At 32.8% G+C, this 17,272-nt stretch overlaps 1 protein-coding gene across 1 annotated transcript; it reads right to left on the reverse strand.

Annotated features, from left to right (window-relative positions):
• Window positions 1-277: 277 nt before the first annotated feature.
• Window positions 278-14,706, reverse strand: LOC131072563 (serine carboxypeptidase 24). The gene is made up of 10 exons (XM_058008747.1): window positions 14,299-14,706; window positions 10,744-10,851; window positions 10,561-10,656; window positions 10,349-10,441; window positions 10,152-10,240; window positions 2,601-2,870; window positions 2,368-2,498; window positions 2,179-2,274; window positions 719-824; window positions 278-620 (listed from the first exon to the last, which is right to left on the reverse strand). Exons 1-10 carry the CDS (start codon window positions 14,528-14,530, stop codon window positions 459-461), a joined length of 1,383 nt encoding a protein of 460 aa, XP_057864730.1. The 5' UTR covers window positions 14,531-14,706; the 3' UTR covers window positions 278-458.
• Window positions 14,707-17,272: the final 2,566 nt, after the last annotated feature.

Raw genomic sequence — 17,272 nt, forward strand, 5'->3', positions numbered from 1 at the left:
AAACAATTAAATTTAGACTTTGAAAGTTTAGAAAAGTTGTATGAAGACCCCAACTTAAAAGTTGACTAAAAGAAAAAAGTTCTATGAAAGCCACTTAAAAACTTAACTAAAGAATTAGTAGGGATATAATAAAGGAACTACTTATAACGACAATAATTTATTTTATAATTTAATCAAAGACAATTATTTTTGACTAATTCCTGTTTTTATTTTTGTTAGCATGGATGTTTGGTATATTTAAAATATTTTAACAATAGTCAAGAAAGATTTTGTTGTTGAAGATAATCAAGCATGAAAATTTGATCTCACTAATTTTTTCTTTTTGAAGTGAATCTCATCTTATTAATTCCTTTTGTTTTTCAAAATATGAACAACCTTGATCCACTTATTGACCTTCCCTATTGTAAAGAATTAAATCACCTGCAGAAGAAAATTAAAGAAACAAGTAAATGCTGGCCTTAATTTCTTGGCAATCTGCTGCTAGGCAAGCTATGTCCTTTCAGAAATGACTTGAAAAGAATCAAAGCTCTGCGAGGTTGGTGAAGAGGAACTTCATGCCCAGCACCCCTCACTGTAGCAAAAGTAAGCCCTTCATATACTTCACTCCTCCCACCAACGGTCTGAAACATTAACATGTAAATTAATCAATCAACGATCATAACTGTCTAAATTCATTATTTTCCTTCAAATTGAGACTGCAAGGCAAAGAATTTTGTACCTGATTATTTGTGTACCATGGATACCAAGGAGTTTTAACTTTAAGATGGAGATGAGCTAAAGATAATCTGGTTGCTGTCACTGGAACTACAGCATCGGTGTCACCACTGCACATGATATTCATCATGGAAACATTTTTAAGTGATGCAGTTTAATGAGTAAATGGCATAGAATAATTTTTTTGTTATTCTAAAATATATAGTCGATGGTCGGATTTAAACAAGGTGGTGTAAGTTTTGACTGGTTTAGGTGATTCTTTTTTTTAAAGTGGGACTCATTTGTAGTGTGATTTAAGATGAGTCATTTAAACAAGTCAAAGTTTAGAGTGTGTTGTTTAAATCAAATCATAATAAATACTTTCTGATCTCTAGAAAAAATACCTCCTACTTGTTTACATTTAATTCAATTTTTATTTTCACCATATAGCACATAGTGAAACAAATTAAAAATATTTTTTCAATTGCAATTTATATATCTAATGGTGTTTAACTTTGTCACACATCATAATAATTTAATTCATTTTGCATATACAAAATTTAAGAACATTTGTTAGTTTTGTTTTCAATTCCAATTCCATATTTAGTCTGTATAATCAGATGAGCAATGTTATAATATTCAAAAACTTTATCCAAAATCAACTGTGTATGTTTTTTCACAATCCATATGGTATTCAAAAGATTAATCAACTATGTATTTTTTTCTATAGTCCAAATAGTATTCAACAGATTGTTTTTGGTATCAACGGTGTAGCAATGTTTTGGATCACACTCAATGATCCATCATATGAGGAAGAAGAAAGTGATGAATCAACTGTATATATTTTTCTTATTGTTCACGTAGTATTCAATAGATAATTTCTAGAATCAACTATCTATGTTTCTATATTAGTCTTTTGAGTCACACTCAATGATCCATCATGTAGAAGAGGAAAGTGATGAATCAACTATGTATGCTTTTCTACAGTTCATGTAATATTCAACAGATAATTTCTAGAATCAACTATCTATGTTTCTATATTAGCATTTTGAATCACACTCAATGATCTATCATTAGGAATTGGAAGCATCACTTTCCTCTTCTTAATAATAGATCACACTCAATGATCCATCATGAAGAAGTGGAAAGTGATGAATCAACTCTGTATGTTTTTCTACAGTCTACGTACAGATTACTTCTAGAATCAACAATGCATGTTTTTTGTATCGATGTTTTGAATCACAGTCAATGATCCATCATCAAGAATTAGAAGCATCATGCTTCCCTATTCTTAATGATAGATCACTGAATGTGATCCGAAATATTGATTCAAAAACATATACAATTATTTCCAAAAACAATCTTTTGAATACTACATAAACAATAGAAAACTCTTACCAACTAATATTATAATACATAAATAAAATGTTTCATTTTTTTATCCAGTTCATTTCATAGATAATTTGAATAGTGTATGGCACGTACCTGAAAACCCAAATTCTAAGACCTCCTTTAATAAGCTCTTTGTAAATGGGACGTATTGAAAAATCTGAATCAACCCAGTTTTCGAACAGTACATTACTGTGAACAAATCTTTTCATGGTTAGTGACCATTTTCTTCTTTCAAAGATTAGAAAATCACACTTGTACAAAGATAAAACATCTTGTGCTCACCTGCAATCAGTCCAACTGTAAGGCATGCCAGTGGTATTAGCATGCAGAGCTTTTTGCACATCTCTGCGATTGTAGTATATCTGTGCATAATTCTCAGTGCAAGGATCGTACCCAGCTTTCCTTCTCAGCAGCTGTAAAATGGGTATCACATAATTTATTCATGGAAGAAAAATATATAAGCAAGCAGGGTTTAAGAGAGTTTATGCAAAGGTTTTGGTAGTAATGATGAGTACCGATTTTCTAAATCTCTGGAACTGTTTGGTTTTGTTCCCTTCTGCTTCAGTGCATACTGGAGTATAAATACTGTATTGGTCTATGTTGCCCATCTCCTGGTTTACAACATCATCTAGAAGCACATTGCAGGCCAATGAATAATTATGTGAGCTAAAGTTGCAGGTTTTCATGATAGAGTAATAAGTTGAATCTGATATTAGGGCACTGTTCCACCAGTAACGCGTAGTTCCAACCCCATCATAGTGATCATCTATAACTGCATTTCCCACCTAGACATGAAGACATTATACTTCAGAGCATTGAAAAAATATTGAGAATTTATGTAACCTATGGAAGAATGCATATGATCTAAAGCTAATTTTGAAAACATGTTCATTTTAACTGCAGGCAAAATTTGAAAGTTACTTGGTAATATATTTCTTTTTATTTTCAATGTAATTTTTAATTTAGAAATGAAATCATTCTTTTTATTTGGAAATATAGAGAGTGGGGGTATTAATATATATTTTAAAATTTCGATGATTTTATATTAAAAAATGTTAGTTTTAAATTAGTTTTAAAAAAAATAAAAAATTATGTTTCTTAATATATATACCAAAATTATTAGAAGTCAAGAATACATATTTTGGAGTTAATTATATATCTATATATGTATGTCTACAACTCTATGAAGAGGATGATGTGGTGGTTGATCAATAAATAAAAAGCTTCCATAAATTAATAAACTTTGACTTGTAGATATGATCCTACTATTCTATGAAGTTTTAGGGTTATTATGGTGACATTGCATGTTCATGTATTTTCTCTATATGTTTTGAGTCCACTTTTATATACATATACAAAATTTGCAACTCATTCATTTACACCATTTTTAAATTCTTGAAATAAATTGAAAAATGTTGATTTTAAGTGTTCCACTTAAACTAAAATGTTAAATACACTATCGTGTTATCACCTAGATTAATTTGTTCACTTTGATAAATTAGTCTCACCAGTCTCACTAGAATGGGTTTTCTTACATCTCTACTCTTATATATGTTAATTATTCTACCTATCACAATGAATAACTCAATTTCTTCTAAGACACTTGTCAATTTGATTTGTGCATTCTAGAATATGTATGTATGTATGTATGTATGTATACATACATGTAGTAGTTATTTTCTTTTATTTTACACACCTTGAAAACAATTAGAATGTTGTTATTTTCATCTTATTTGCATTTAAATAAGTGTCATTTTGTTATTATTGATCATGTAGAAATCTATCTATTGTAATCTTTTCATTAAAGCTAATATAAAATCAAAATAAAACAATATAAATACAAATTACTTAATATTAAATAGCTTTCAAATTACTTATTATAAGAATCTTCTATAATCTTATAAATTAAATAGTTTTCAAATCACTTAAAATTATAAGTCTCCTATAAGCAAAAATTCTAATACATTTGAAAAGTGAAGTTAACTAAGATGGACTTTTACTTGTCTCCATTAGACTTCATGAAGTTAATTTAATTGGGGATGGTTTTTCATTATGTTAGGGTTTCTTGTTTTTTCACTACTTATTGATTTTTTGTGTCTGTTGGCCATCATACTACATTTACTATGAGACTTTCTAGGGTTTTTATGGACACAACCAATTTTAAACTAGTAGTTGATGTTGGTGTTGATGTTTTGGCATTTGGCAAAATTTGTTTCAATTTTTTTTCACAAGGTATGCCTTCTAATAATCCTTTGGATGTGGTTTTACCCACTTCAAAATTTGATTTCACATGTAAAAGCTTAGAGCAATTTACACTTATTAGTTATTTTGTTGGGAGGGTTCCCCCTTAAAGAATGCTTCAGAATTGGATCACCAAGGCATGGGCCCCTCATGGGATCCACCTTGTTGGCATCCAAAATCTTACCAAAGGATTTTGCTTGTTTCATTTTGTTAATATTAACCATGTCCAACTCATTTCTTAGAATGGGCCATGGTACATTAGGTCATCCTTGCTTGTTTTTTAGCCTTGGTCTCAAGACTTTTGTTTCTCTAATGAAAAGAAGTTCCAGGTCCTCATTTGGGTTTTGTTCTCAAGTCTTTCTCTACCTTGTTGGCATTTCTTTCTTCCATTGTTGCTTCCCTCGGGAAGGTTGTTTGTGTTTAACCGGATTGGTTATATCATGCTCAACCCCAAAAAAGGGTTTGTGTTGAAGTAGATTTGTCTCATGACCTTAAAGACATGACTGATATTTAGATAGAAGGTCTTTAGCACACCTAGCATGTGCTCTATCCGAATCTACCTAATACTTGTTTCCATGATCAATCTTCTAAGTACAAGATTAAGGATCGGCCCCTAGTTGCTCCAAGAGATTAAACCCCTCCTAGGGTTGTAGAGCCTCCACACGCCTCTTTGGAGGAGACCAAATTTGAAGAAAAATAGATGACAATGATGTGTAAGGAAAAGACCACCTCATCCGAAACTATGTCTACAAAGCCTCAAGAATCCACTGCTTCTCAATCACTAGGTCTTTGATTTCAAATCTTTTTAGGAAGGGGAAAGAAAGTATTATTTCCAATACTGTCAAGGCTTCAGTTTGTCAAACCTTGGTGTGAAGTTTTTTCAGCTCAATCTCACTAGTTATGCCATCTTGCAACCCTTTTGAGCATGTGAAGGAAAGATTGTTCCACAAAAATGGAAGAGTGGGTTGCCTAAATTCTAGCTAGCTTCAACCTTCTTGCAAAACTAGTTCTCTTCACTTGAGGATGATGATAAAATGAAAGAATATGCTACATATATACTCTCTTATGGAATGTTTAAGGTCTTACGAACCTCACCAAGAAGTATTCCATGCGGGATACTTTGTAGAATTATCCTGGGATTGATGTGGTATGTCTTTAGGAAATTAATATTGCTTCTTTCATGCTCTCTAGAAAATGTTAGGTTATTTGTCGAACTGGCCTAATTTTTGCTTCCAAACACGAGGCTGGTCATGGAGGGGTTGTTACTCTTCTTGTGCCACAATGACATTCCTACATAGTTGACCATGGTTCTGATCATACTCATTGGCTAGTGTGGATCCTCATGTAAATTGAAAATTATTCTTTTGGGATCATTAATGTTTATGCTCCCAATGATGCTATTGAACGATTTTCCCTATGGTGATTGATGATTTAATGCCCCTAGCCACTTGGGTTTTGTGTGGGGATTTCAATATGATTGAGTTGGCATTTGACAATGAAGGCTTATTCCCTTTTCATTTGAAAATTGGTGAACAAGAGTGGTTCGATATGTGTAACAAAATTGGTACTTTATGATCCCAATTCTTATCGCTGCCATCCTCAAATTGTCTAGCATATGTGGAGGAATTTTTGAGCAAAAAATGACTCTTAAATGGCTTGATCTTGCCATGATTACGACTCAATCCTTTTTTTATTTTCATCTTGTAAAGCTCTATCAATTATACCTCTCCCTAAGGTCACCTTGTCAAATCACTACCCCATTAAGATTGACATTGAATGGCATGTGGGGTTGACATGTCCTTCCAAAATGTAGTTTTTCTTGAATACTTCTTTGCTGTGTCACATGCCTACATTGGCCCACATACAATGGGTTTGGAATTTTGAATTTCATTCCACTCAATAGTATGGTGGAACCATGCTATTCAATACACACCACACTTCCTTTGCATTTATAGGCATCATCTTGCTATTCTTAATTGACAATCCTACAAGGCTATTACCTCGACCTTTGAAATGACATAGAAGCCCTTTCCACCAACCCCTTCTCACCAAGTTTTCAATTCAAGTGACCCACTTACATAAGTAAAAGCAAATTGCAGATGTCCATTCTACTAGAGGTGCTCAAGTCAAGCCTAAACTCCATTGGTTAAAGGTTGGTGACCAATCTTCTAAAGAGTTTTTTTGGCTCTTCACGCTCCTCAATAATCAATAGGCATTAAAAAATTCAGAGAAGCATAGATGGTTCTCTCTGAGCTGTCAGATATTCTCTAGGAATTTAAATGCCCTTATGAAAAAGTTTTGACTACTCAAGATGCTTCCCCTAAGTGAGATTGGGCTCTCTATAATTATCTCTGAGTTGTGCCATATCATCTATTTGAGGCCTAGTATAAATTTTGTGCCCAATTTCTCACCTTAGAGGACTTGAAAGAGGTTGTAAGTTCCATGGTAGATGACAAAGTTCCTAGTTGTGACAGTCTCCCATGTGAGTTTTACAAAGCCCTTTCACCCTACGTTGGTTCCAATCTTCACAAGGTCTACTTGGAGACTTTTCATAACCAATATTAGCCTAATCAATAGAGGCAACATCAAATTCATACCTAAACCTCACTATCTACAAGATATTTGTAATTGATGGTCCATTACTCTCCTCAATGTCTTCTACAAGATCATAGCCAAGCCCTTGGTGCTAAAATTCCATCATTTGCTCCATCAAATTGTTCACCCTAAACAAATAGGTTTTATTAAATCTAGATTTATTCTAGATAACATTATTGTTGTCTAGGAAGGTATCGAATATGCTCCATGTTAAAAAAAAAAAGCTCCGTTCCTAAAAATTGATTTTGCCAAGGCCTATGATCATATTGAGTGGCCTTTCATTCTGGCTATGTTGGGAGCCCTTGGCTTTGGCCCTCATTTTGTTCAGCCCATGCAAATGATTTTTGGGGATGTATCTATGTGTATCACCATTAATGACTACTAGTCTTCTATGTTTGGGCTCCATCATTCTATTCATCAAGTTTGCCCTCTTGCTCCCTTTTTGTACATGTTCTTGCTATTGAATATTTTGGATATTTCTTGGCAAACTCTATCTCTATTGGGAGAGTTTGAGGAATTTTACCCTAATCGAGTCATCAAATCAGTTGGTTAATGGTCACTTTGTGGATGGCTCTTTTGTCACCTCATTAAAGAGGAGAAAAATATCAAAGAGGCTCTTTAGTGTCTTGACACTTTTTGTCTAGCTCCTGGTTCTGCCATTCAATGGCATAAAACTCAGTGTTATCACTAATCTTTCCCTCCCATGTCTTCCTAGCTTCTTAGATTCTGGTGGAAGTGGATTGGCTATGGGAAAATGTTTTCCTTCGTGGGCATTCCCTTTGCCTTTCAAGCATCTCCCATTAACCTTTGCAATGTTGTTCTTGCTAGAATAAAGGAGAAGCTCTCATATTGGATTATCAAGCATCTTTCCTTGGCAAGTAAATTCTAAGTTTGTTCCAAAATCCTAGTAGCCATCCATGTGTATTATTTTTCATGTTGGGCTCCTTCCAATGCCTCACATTTGAAATTAGATAAGCTTCTTCATGGTTTCTTATTGGCCTCTTTTAAGGACCACAAAGGTTTTCACCATTTGGCTTGGGATTTTTGTTGCCTCCCATAAGATTGTGGTGGGTTTGGTCTCCTTTATACTCGAAGACAAGGTTTAGCTCTCTGTGATAAATGGATTGTTCATGTCATTTCTAGGAATGATACCTGGAAGGTTCTTCTTAGACACTGCATTTCCTTTGGTTTTCTAGCTCATATGCATACTTGGAAGGGGATTGGCTTTCAAACCATTCTTTTTATATCAAAATTTGTCCAAACCAAAGGCACTTTTGTTGCCAAAAGTATATGGAATGTCTAGGAAGTTGTTAAGCCCCAACTTAGATGGGTTGGGGCTTTGGATATCATGATTGGTTATCTTGTAATCATCATAACCTTTGGTGGTATCCTCTCATTTGGGTTCAAGGGCTCCCCTTGGCTTTCCTACCTTGGGTCTGTGCCATGTGATTTCATATGAAGGGCATCCACACTCTCCAATAATTGTTTTCTAGAGCTATTATGAATCTTTGCACTGGGGAAGATTCAAGAGTCCAATACCATCTCATATAGCCAAACTGACAAACATTTGATATGGTTGTGTCATCTCTACCTCTAAATATGCTACACAAGCTTGGCATCCATTCTATCAAGCCTTAGTGGAAGGATTGGCGTTGGCATCGCAACACAACTTTTTGTAATTACAAGCTATGTCTGGGCTACCTTTGGCTTTCTTCTCATCTTCCTATGTTCTAACTCTTAATTTACTATGGCATTTGCAATCGCCTTTGCCTATTTGGCAATGACATTTTAACCCTATCAGGGTAATTATCACTAAACCTAAGTTTGCCTATTTTTCTTGGTTGTATTCTTTTCCAAGGCTTGCTCATGGGCTCGTCTCAAACATATGGGGGTTTTGGATCCATAGTGTTCATTTTGTGGCCAACCAAAGACTTTCAAACATCTTTTTTGGTTTTGCCATTGTTCTCAGCAATTGTGGAGTTGGATTCTTGACTTTTTTACCCCTTTTGCCCATAACCCTTTTCTTGGCATATGGTTCTTTTGGGGGACTGGCCTCGCATCAAGTATACCCAAATTTGGCATGCTTTTAGAGTGGAGATCCAAGAAATGCTATTTTTTTGCTCACAATTCTATTGATACTTCTGTTTTGCTTTTTACTAGAGCTGCTATTTGTAATAATGTGATGCTATAGATTCAAGTTCAAGCGAACAATGTGGCTCTAGAGGTTCCTCACCTTTAGGATCTAGTTGAACATTGGGGTAATGCCCCATGCATGGTGGCTAGGGTTCCCTTGTATAGTTCCACCTCCCATGACCATTCGCCATCTCGGGGCCACTGATGTCAAAGTTTCTTTGCTCAACACTCTGGCTCACCAAGATCCTAAGCCCCTCACTGCCAATATGGTGGTAGGGGTGGCTTGACTCAAGAACTCTTTGCTTCTCCCCTATGTAAAGGTTCTACCTCCAGGTGGCCTTCAAGTGGTGCAAGGCCGTCTACCAGTGGTGGTAGTGGGTAGCCTTCGACAATTGGTAGTGGTGGTTGGCCAAAGTCCTCAAAGTGGCTCCTTTGGTTGGATCTATCTATCTCATTGAAGCAGACTGAAGATAAAGAAGAGGGAGAGATGAGTGTTGACGAGGGGTGGTCCTTACCTGATGTCACTCTAAACCTTGTTGATGTATGAGACAAACTGGATGATTGAGATCCTCCTCTGCCACCCTCTAGGATCGCACTTGTTGCTTAGTTTGGTTATAGTTATTTGCTACTTGGGCTTGGCGCATATGCCTATTATTTTGTCTAGCCATTATTTTGCTTTCCATGCTCTACTTGTGTGACTTTAGTTCTGCTTTCCGAGTATTGCCTATGTTATTTTGAAGGGTGACCATGTGTCCCCCTATGTTTTTTTAGATTTGTATACTATACTAATGCATATTTTCATAAAAAAAATTTAATTTAATTAATAAATTTGAATTTACATATAAACCAATATAAAATATTCAATTTAGATAGTTTGAATAATTGGTAACTATATGACCTCCGTACTTGGGACTATAGGCATATGATAGATAACTGTATTTCAATGTAACATGTACCAAAGATCTTGGAACAATGCAGACAAAAATATTGCATTCTATTATATGAACATGTGATAGTGTTTTTTTTTTAATTATAAAATAAAAAATAAAAAATAAACAATTTCAATTTCTTGTTTAAATTGTTTAAAAAATACATACCATAAAGCCCTTGAGATTGATGAAGGGAGAAGATTTCAGTTTCCTGTTGAATTCATAGATTTTCTTCGCAAGCTGTGGAACATAATGTCCTGCGTTTAACATAATAAATATAATTAGAAATGCAATTTTAACAATTCATTCTTAGAGCGAGTCACTGCAGAATATATTCCATTATTTATTTATATATATGCACTCACCTGCGTAGCTCTCTCCACATATGTAAAATTCTCGGTGCTTGTATTGTGGGAATCGATCGAACCAGTGAACAAGAAATGTAAACGCATCCTGAGCTGAAAAAAAACAAACAATTCCTCGTTATAATATTACTAAGTTGAGATCCATACAAGAGCTAAAGTCCGTTAAAAAATAAAAAGAAAATGTTTAGTAAATGCTAAGAAGCATCATGTACCAGTGCTCTTGTCCCCAGTATTATACAGGTTGGACGTTGTATTTGTATAAGAAAACCCCACTCCAGCAGGAGATTCAAGAAACAGTAAATTTGCAACTGCAATAGTAATAATTATAACTCATGAATTAGAGATATATTGCTGAAATTAATGGTCTTTGACTGAAACTAGTGGATATGTCTTACCACTGTTCCAGGAGAACTCATTCAGGTATAGTCCAGAGCTATCCTTCTTTATACGGAAAGGCCCGATTTCCTCTGAGGCTCCATAGGCCACTGATGAACACCCTGGACCTGCAATTTAACCATTACCAACAAAAATAAGTCTCAAATAATAGTCAAGCAAAGGATTGTCGTTCAAACAATTGAGCACAATTAGTGACGATGATTGTATATTTTTTAATTATCTCATTCATTAAGATTAAAGGAACAAGGTCGATGATGTTATGTTTTTTAAGCGATAAGATTGATAATGGTATGTTCTTTAATTGTTTCATGGATTAAAGATCTAAAGAACAAAGTTGAAATTATGTCTAAATAATCCTGATGTATAGATACCACTCAATCCTTAACTCTCTGCTAAAAAGATATTACACCTGTACAAACAAACAACGTAACAATCTTATAAATGATATTAAATTCTCATATTCAAAGTTGTTGAACAATAGGACAGTTTAGTCGGCTATGCGGACAAAGGGATTAACGTTATAGTATTTTAATCTAAGATTTTATTATACTAGCTATTCTGGGTTGTTAATAAAGTATAAACAGATCTGTTGTCATTTGGGATTATTTATTCGTTATTTGACTGCTGGGAATTGTTTGCGTATAAACAAAGTCTTACGTCTTGTTGGCCAATTAGTCCCTTCACGTTGTGAGTTGAAAGTTGACAACTAAGTTTCGTGAGCAATGACGCAAATGGAACTGAAAAACAAACGTTTATAAATATGATTTCATGCCACCGTAAGGAATAGAAATTTCATGACAGTTGTTTTGATTCTCAATTTAATTATATTTAGATCAAGACAAAATATAGGTCATGCAAATTATATCATAAAAATATTGGTAAACTACTTAGAAAAGATGCTGTCATAAATCAATAAAAATAAATATATAAAAATAAATATTTGAATTTAAGAATTTGAAAATTGATAAAATAGACTATTAATATGATTTAAAATATCAATTATAAATATGGGTTTTTCTTATAGTGTGTTGGTTAAGTGGTAGGTTCAAAACTTTACTAGATCATTATGATTGCAGGTTTGCGCCTTCCTCTTAACGTTGTTATATAAAGATGAGGTAACTCAGAATAAAAAATATTTCCCATTAGACATATACATCAATTATAAATGATTATCATAACTTCTCTACTCTATAAGATCATTAAATCAAGAGAGCTTGGAGTGCGCCTGCCTTTGTGGGCAATTTAACCATACCTTTTACAACTGTTAGTGGTAGAATGTATCTTAAGTTTTACGCTGAAAAAATCATGGGGTCCAAAAGGGGATAATATAAATCTATCTCCATAGGCCTATATAATAAAGATGTAAACATCACAAACAGGTGGGAAAATGCATGTGATTGACAGCTTCTACATTGCAGCCCAGACGCCACTGTTACAGGCTTTCTAGTTTGAATATACCCATCTCAGATTCCTCACTATGGCCAATCTATTTTATATACCAGTCAAAGCACATTTGTTAGGTCAGACTGAGTCCCTCTCTAATGAGATCATCTCTCAATAATGCAAAATGACAGGTAACTAAAAAGATTCTAGTGACCAGAACTGTGACACATACAATGGAAGAAACAAACAAGAAAGAAAACAAAAGCATGCTCTCTTGCCATCACCCATTACATTCAACAAGGAATTTATGGCTCTGATTAGGTCAACTTGTCCATGTGGGTGACTTGATAAGTAAAAGTTCAGGTAAGGGATGCATGAGGGAAATAAAAATGAAAATGAATTCAAATGAACATATGAATTAGATGAAAAATGGTTACAAAAATTTCAATTGTATAGAATTTATATTTGTAAATTATAATTGATATAGGTAAATATGATCATTTACAAATCTATATAAGTGAATTGTCATAATTTTATATTGGTATTTTAAATCAGTAGTTGGTATGAGTTCCCCACAATTCATGCAGTATTGATAATATTCAATTGTAGACATCAAGTTTCCATCCGGATCAGATTGTGTAAGAATTTTTAGCATCAACATTTCACTCGGTGATCCATCATCGGGATGAATTTGATGCTAAAAATTCTTACACAATCTGATCCGAAAACACTATAGATCAAGATTCTGTTAATGTTTTTCATTTGATATTTTATATTACCCTCACAATGAATTACTGAATGTAATCTCTGAAACATTAAATGAAGACATAGACATATCTGAAAAGACAAATCAATATACATTGTAAAATCATCTAACTAAATACTAGGAAAAACTAATAAAAATGAGTGGAGGGCACAGGAAAAAAATCTAAAAGAGATAAGCTCACTGTAATTGTCATTCAATCCAGATTGTAAAAGATAATATATATCGTTTATATGAGAAGTAGTCAAAGATTTATAAGACCATGATAACTGGATAAAAAATCAGTTGTAAGTAGTGATCATGAAAGACAAAATTTCAGAGTCATTGACTTTATGATTCCAATATATAGAATAGAACTATGCAAAAAGTAATTTTCTGCCTAGCTGTAAAATACTATAGGTAATCAATCACAATAGTTGCAGTATTAATGGAGCATATATATATAGCACGAATGTCTATAAAGGCAAACTTTATCTGGCAAGACATGATGAAAGCAAAGGCATTTCATTCTGTGCCAAGAAAATTTCTCAGATCAGTACTGCGCGTGGATTAGCAAAGTGACTTCCAAACACACACAGACGAAACCAGGACAGATATCAGACACCATTTCATCATTACTTTCATACGGAACTTCACCCACACCACAAAAAACTTAAAAGGCATTGAAAAGTTTCCTTCACATGGTTGCAAAATGTCTTCAACTTTTGTGCACGTCTGTGACTGAATCATTCGTTTCTGACCCCCCACCCCCCCCACCCTCAAAAAAACTTCATCTTTAAACTGGGCTCATTTCTACTCTGCAAATCTTACAATATCCTGAATCTAAATTCCCTCACATATACTCTGTGATTTTCAACCTTGCTTAAATCAACAAACTAAAGGTATACTCATGTCATTATAAATCTCATAATTAGACTTTGCAGACAAACTGAACAATTGATGAATTTGTGAAAAAATGAACACTTCATATATTAATAGAAATCTACGTAAAACTCGCTGTTAAAGATAGATAGCCCACAAAAGAATACATATCAATCAATGAAATTGCACCCCCTAAAAACTCTCTTGCATTTTGGGACGCCATGAAAACACAGGATTGATTATAAACTGATGGTTAATACATCATTTTAATTGTATATAGTTAACTACCTTCTGTTAAAAATGGAGTAGTGGGTCTCCAAATAGCAATTGTCTTACATTCTATAAAATAACTTTCAATCAATCAGAAGAGAAAATGCATTTCTATCACATCTTTTTATATGACTAATATAGATATCTCTAATGATAATCAATACAATTTTATTACATCTTTATAACTAATATAGATATCTTAAATACATCTATCTAAAAAAAAGTCAAAATAGATACCAAACAAACATTCTACAAATTGGGTCTGCAAGAATCATACCTCCATTAAGCCACAATACAAGAGGAAGGTTGGAGGAGGATTCTGCTGAAGCCTCAGTTAACCAATAGAAAAGAGCTCTTCCATCTTTTTGACTGACTGTAACATAGCCTGCATATTGATCAAACGACACATCAGGCTGCCCAGGGAGCTTAGTTATTTTATCAGCAGCCTGATCTCCATAACATTGCGGCGCCAAAACAATAATCATAAACACCCATAATAATCTCCTCATCTTTAGAAGCCAAGCCTGAATCACAACTGCCCGGGATTCGACCTCTGGTTGATTGGGAGTCGAGGCGAAAGAAAAAAGGACAGGTAGACTCTGGAACAAGGATTTGTTTGAAAGTAGATAATGGTATTGTTGAGATTTTTAACTGCTCTAGCCTAAAGCTTGAAATCTACCCAGAACAATCCCACCAATGCAAACAACTCCAAGATTTTATAATAATAAGTAGTCACATTTTTTTGAGTTTTTTCTAATACTAGTATATGTATTTTGGTGTGCTGTCTTACATGCTTTGCCTCGAACTACCTGTTTATTTATCAGAAAATATAATTCCTTTTTTGTCTAATTAGAAATACCATGCATGCGACGATTATGAAGAGAATTATTAAGGTAAATATAGTATATTATTTTTTTAATTAATATAGATTATAGAGATAAGAAGCAGGGGACGAGTTTTGGAATAATTAAATCAAATATAAATTTGGCTTTTTTTGTTTTAGAATGTTTTAAACTAGGGAGGTCTAATAGTATATTTATTTTATTATTATTATTTTTTTATAATATATTATTTTAATTTTCATTAAGTTCAAAATTTTTATTTTTATGTCGGCATTCCCAATATAAGAATCTAGATTTAATCATTTACTTAAATTTATATTAATTTAAAAAAAATCTCCCACCCAACTATTTTTTCCGTGGACTAGATAATGGATAATTTTAAAATAAGTTGAAGACTAAAATTTAAATTAAAAAGTAACTTTCTATTATTATTATTTATTATGACTAGATAAAGGATAATTTAAAAATAAGTTGAAGACTAAAATCTAAATTAAAAAGTAACTTTCGATTATTATTATTTATTATGTCTAGATAATGGATAATTTTAAAATAAGTTAAAGACTAAAATCTAATTTAAAATAAGTAACTTTCTATTATTATTATTTATTTATTATTTATTAAATACAAAAATATATATTTAAAAGAAACAAATCTAAATTAAAAAACAACTTCCTATTATTATTATTATTATTTATTAAATGTAAAAAACAATTATATTTTTAAATCTAGATTTAAAAAAAAAATTAATTTAAAAAATTATGTTTTTAAATCTAGATTTAAAAGGAACTTCTATTTTTATTTTTTATTTTTTGCATGCAAATCATTTCATATTCTAAGACAAGACTCTCATTTCATATTCTAAAATAATACTAAATTCTAATAAATATTAATCATATGAAATTAATTAATTATACTAAATTCTAATAAATATTAATCATATGAAATTAATTAATTTATACTAAAGGTAAATATTTTTACGTCGAGAGGCGTAACGTACAATGGCATCATATAGGGTCATCACTGTAAGAAAAAAGAATTGCTTCATATTCCTGAAAAAAGAATTGCTTGATATTCGTGAGAGTTACTAATGAAATTAATAAAGTATAAAATAAAAAAACAATAGCAAACAAACAAGAAGTGGGGAATATATTGTAAATAAAGGAATATAGGTAAAGAACGGGTAAAAAGATATCATATAATAATAGTATTATTATATTATCATTAATAAGCTAACAACAATCATTTCAAGAACTCTGCAAGACAACCGTTTTAAAAGAATCCTTCGGTGCCAACGTTACGAATTCTATACACTGAAGCTATATAGTATGCATTTTGGTCAAAGATCACTTACCATTGGCATTGCCCTCACGTTTTGCTTTTTGCCAAGGTCTGCTTCATTTCTTTTATGTTGCTTTCTACGCAGGTCTATTGGGTTTAATCTCGCTTCATTTCTTTTATGTTGCTTTCTACGCAGGTCTATTGGGTTTAATCTCGCTTCATTTCTTTTATGTTGCTTTCTACGTAGGTCTGTTGGGTTTAATCTCGATATCTGTTGACTCGTCCACAATTTCCTGCATTGTATTTTGAATGAATTCATTGAAGGAGTCGAGTTGCTGCAGCACTAGGCAGTGATCACCACCCATGCATCTTCATGGTTTATCTCCTCCCTCCCTCTATTGTATATTGGTTTTTGTGTATATGTTTCCTTCATTGATGTTTAGCATTTCTAAATTTCTTCATAGTTATCAACAGATGAGTCCTCTTTTAGAGGAAGTCGACATTTCCGAGCTGTGATGGATTCCATTTTATATTAGCATAGATTTATGTAATATAAACAGTTATTGCCATTGTCCTAGCACATAATTTTCCAGATTTTTTTCCCTTAAAAGTGTATGTATTACAATGTTTATTTATGTAATCGGTAAATTTGTTTTGTCAGAGAATTCATAGAGTATAATTGCTGAGTTCCTTTACTCGAATGCTCATTAAATTTATTTTGTTAGAGAATTAATGGAGTATAATTGTTGAGTTCCTTTATCCGAATTCTCATTAATCTGAGCTGCCACAGTCCAAGTTGTCAACCCTAGCAGTTTCTTTAATGATAGAATATTCCCTATATAAAAAAAGAAATGATTCATATTCTCACAGTTACGAATGCAACATACAATCTGGCAATTACAATCACACATTCAACAATCATAAATCTATTTGGGTATTCTCAAGTATTGTGATGATCTTATAATTAGCTTTCTGGATATATGCTTCCCCATTAGGCGTGCATGTCTGCCACAACAAATCCTTTACGCTATTGTTTTGTTTAAACTGTTTTAAAATGTCTACTATATTTTGAATTTATATTAATAACTTTTGGTTTTTATTAAGATAATGCAATATTTTGAAAAAAAAGAA

The sequence above is a fragment of the Cryptomeria japonica genome, chromosome 10 (genome assembly GCF_030272615.1).
Source record: "Cryptomeria japonica chromosome 10, Sugi_1.0, whole genome shotgun sequence".
NCBI lineage: Eukaryota > Viridiplantae > Streptophyta > Pinopsida > Cupressales > Cupressaceae > Cryptomeria > Cryptomeria japonica.

What these genes read in the sequence shown, in the direction of transcription:
- LOC131072563 (XM_058008747.1), bottom strand. Translation starts at nt 14,530, where the DNA reads ATGAGGAGATTATTATGGGTGTTTATGATTATTGTTTTGGCGCCGCAA. An exon ending in TACAGTTGGACTGATTGCAG is followed by an intron (nt 2,275 to 2,367) that starts GTGAGCACAAGA and finishes ATTTGTTCACAG; the next exon opens with TAATGTACTGTTCGAAAACT. An exon ending in CATGGTACACAAATAATCAG is followed by an intron (nt 621 to 718) that starts GTACAAAATTCT and finishes TTAATGTTTCAG; the next exon opens with ACCGTTGGTGGGAGGAGTGA.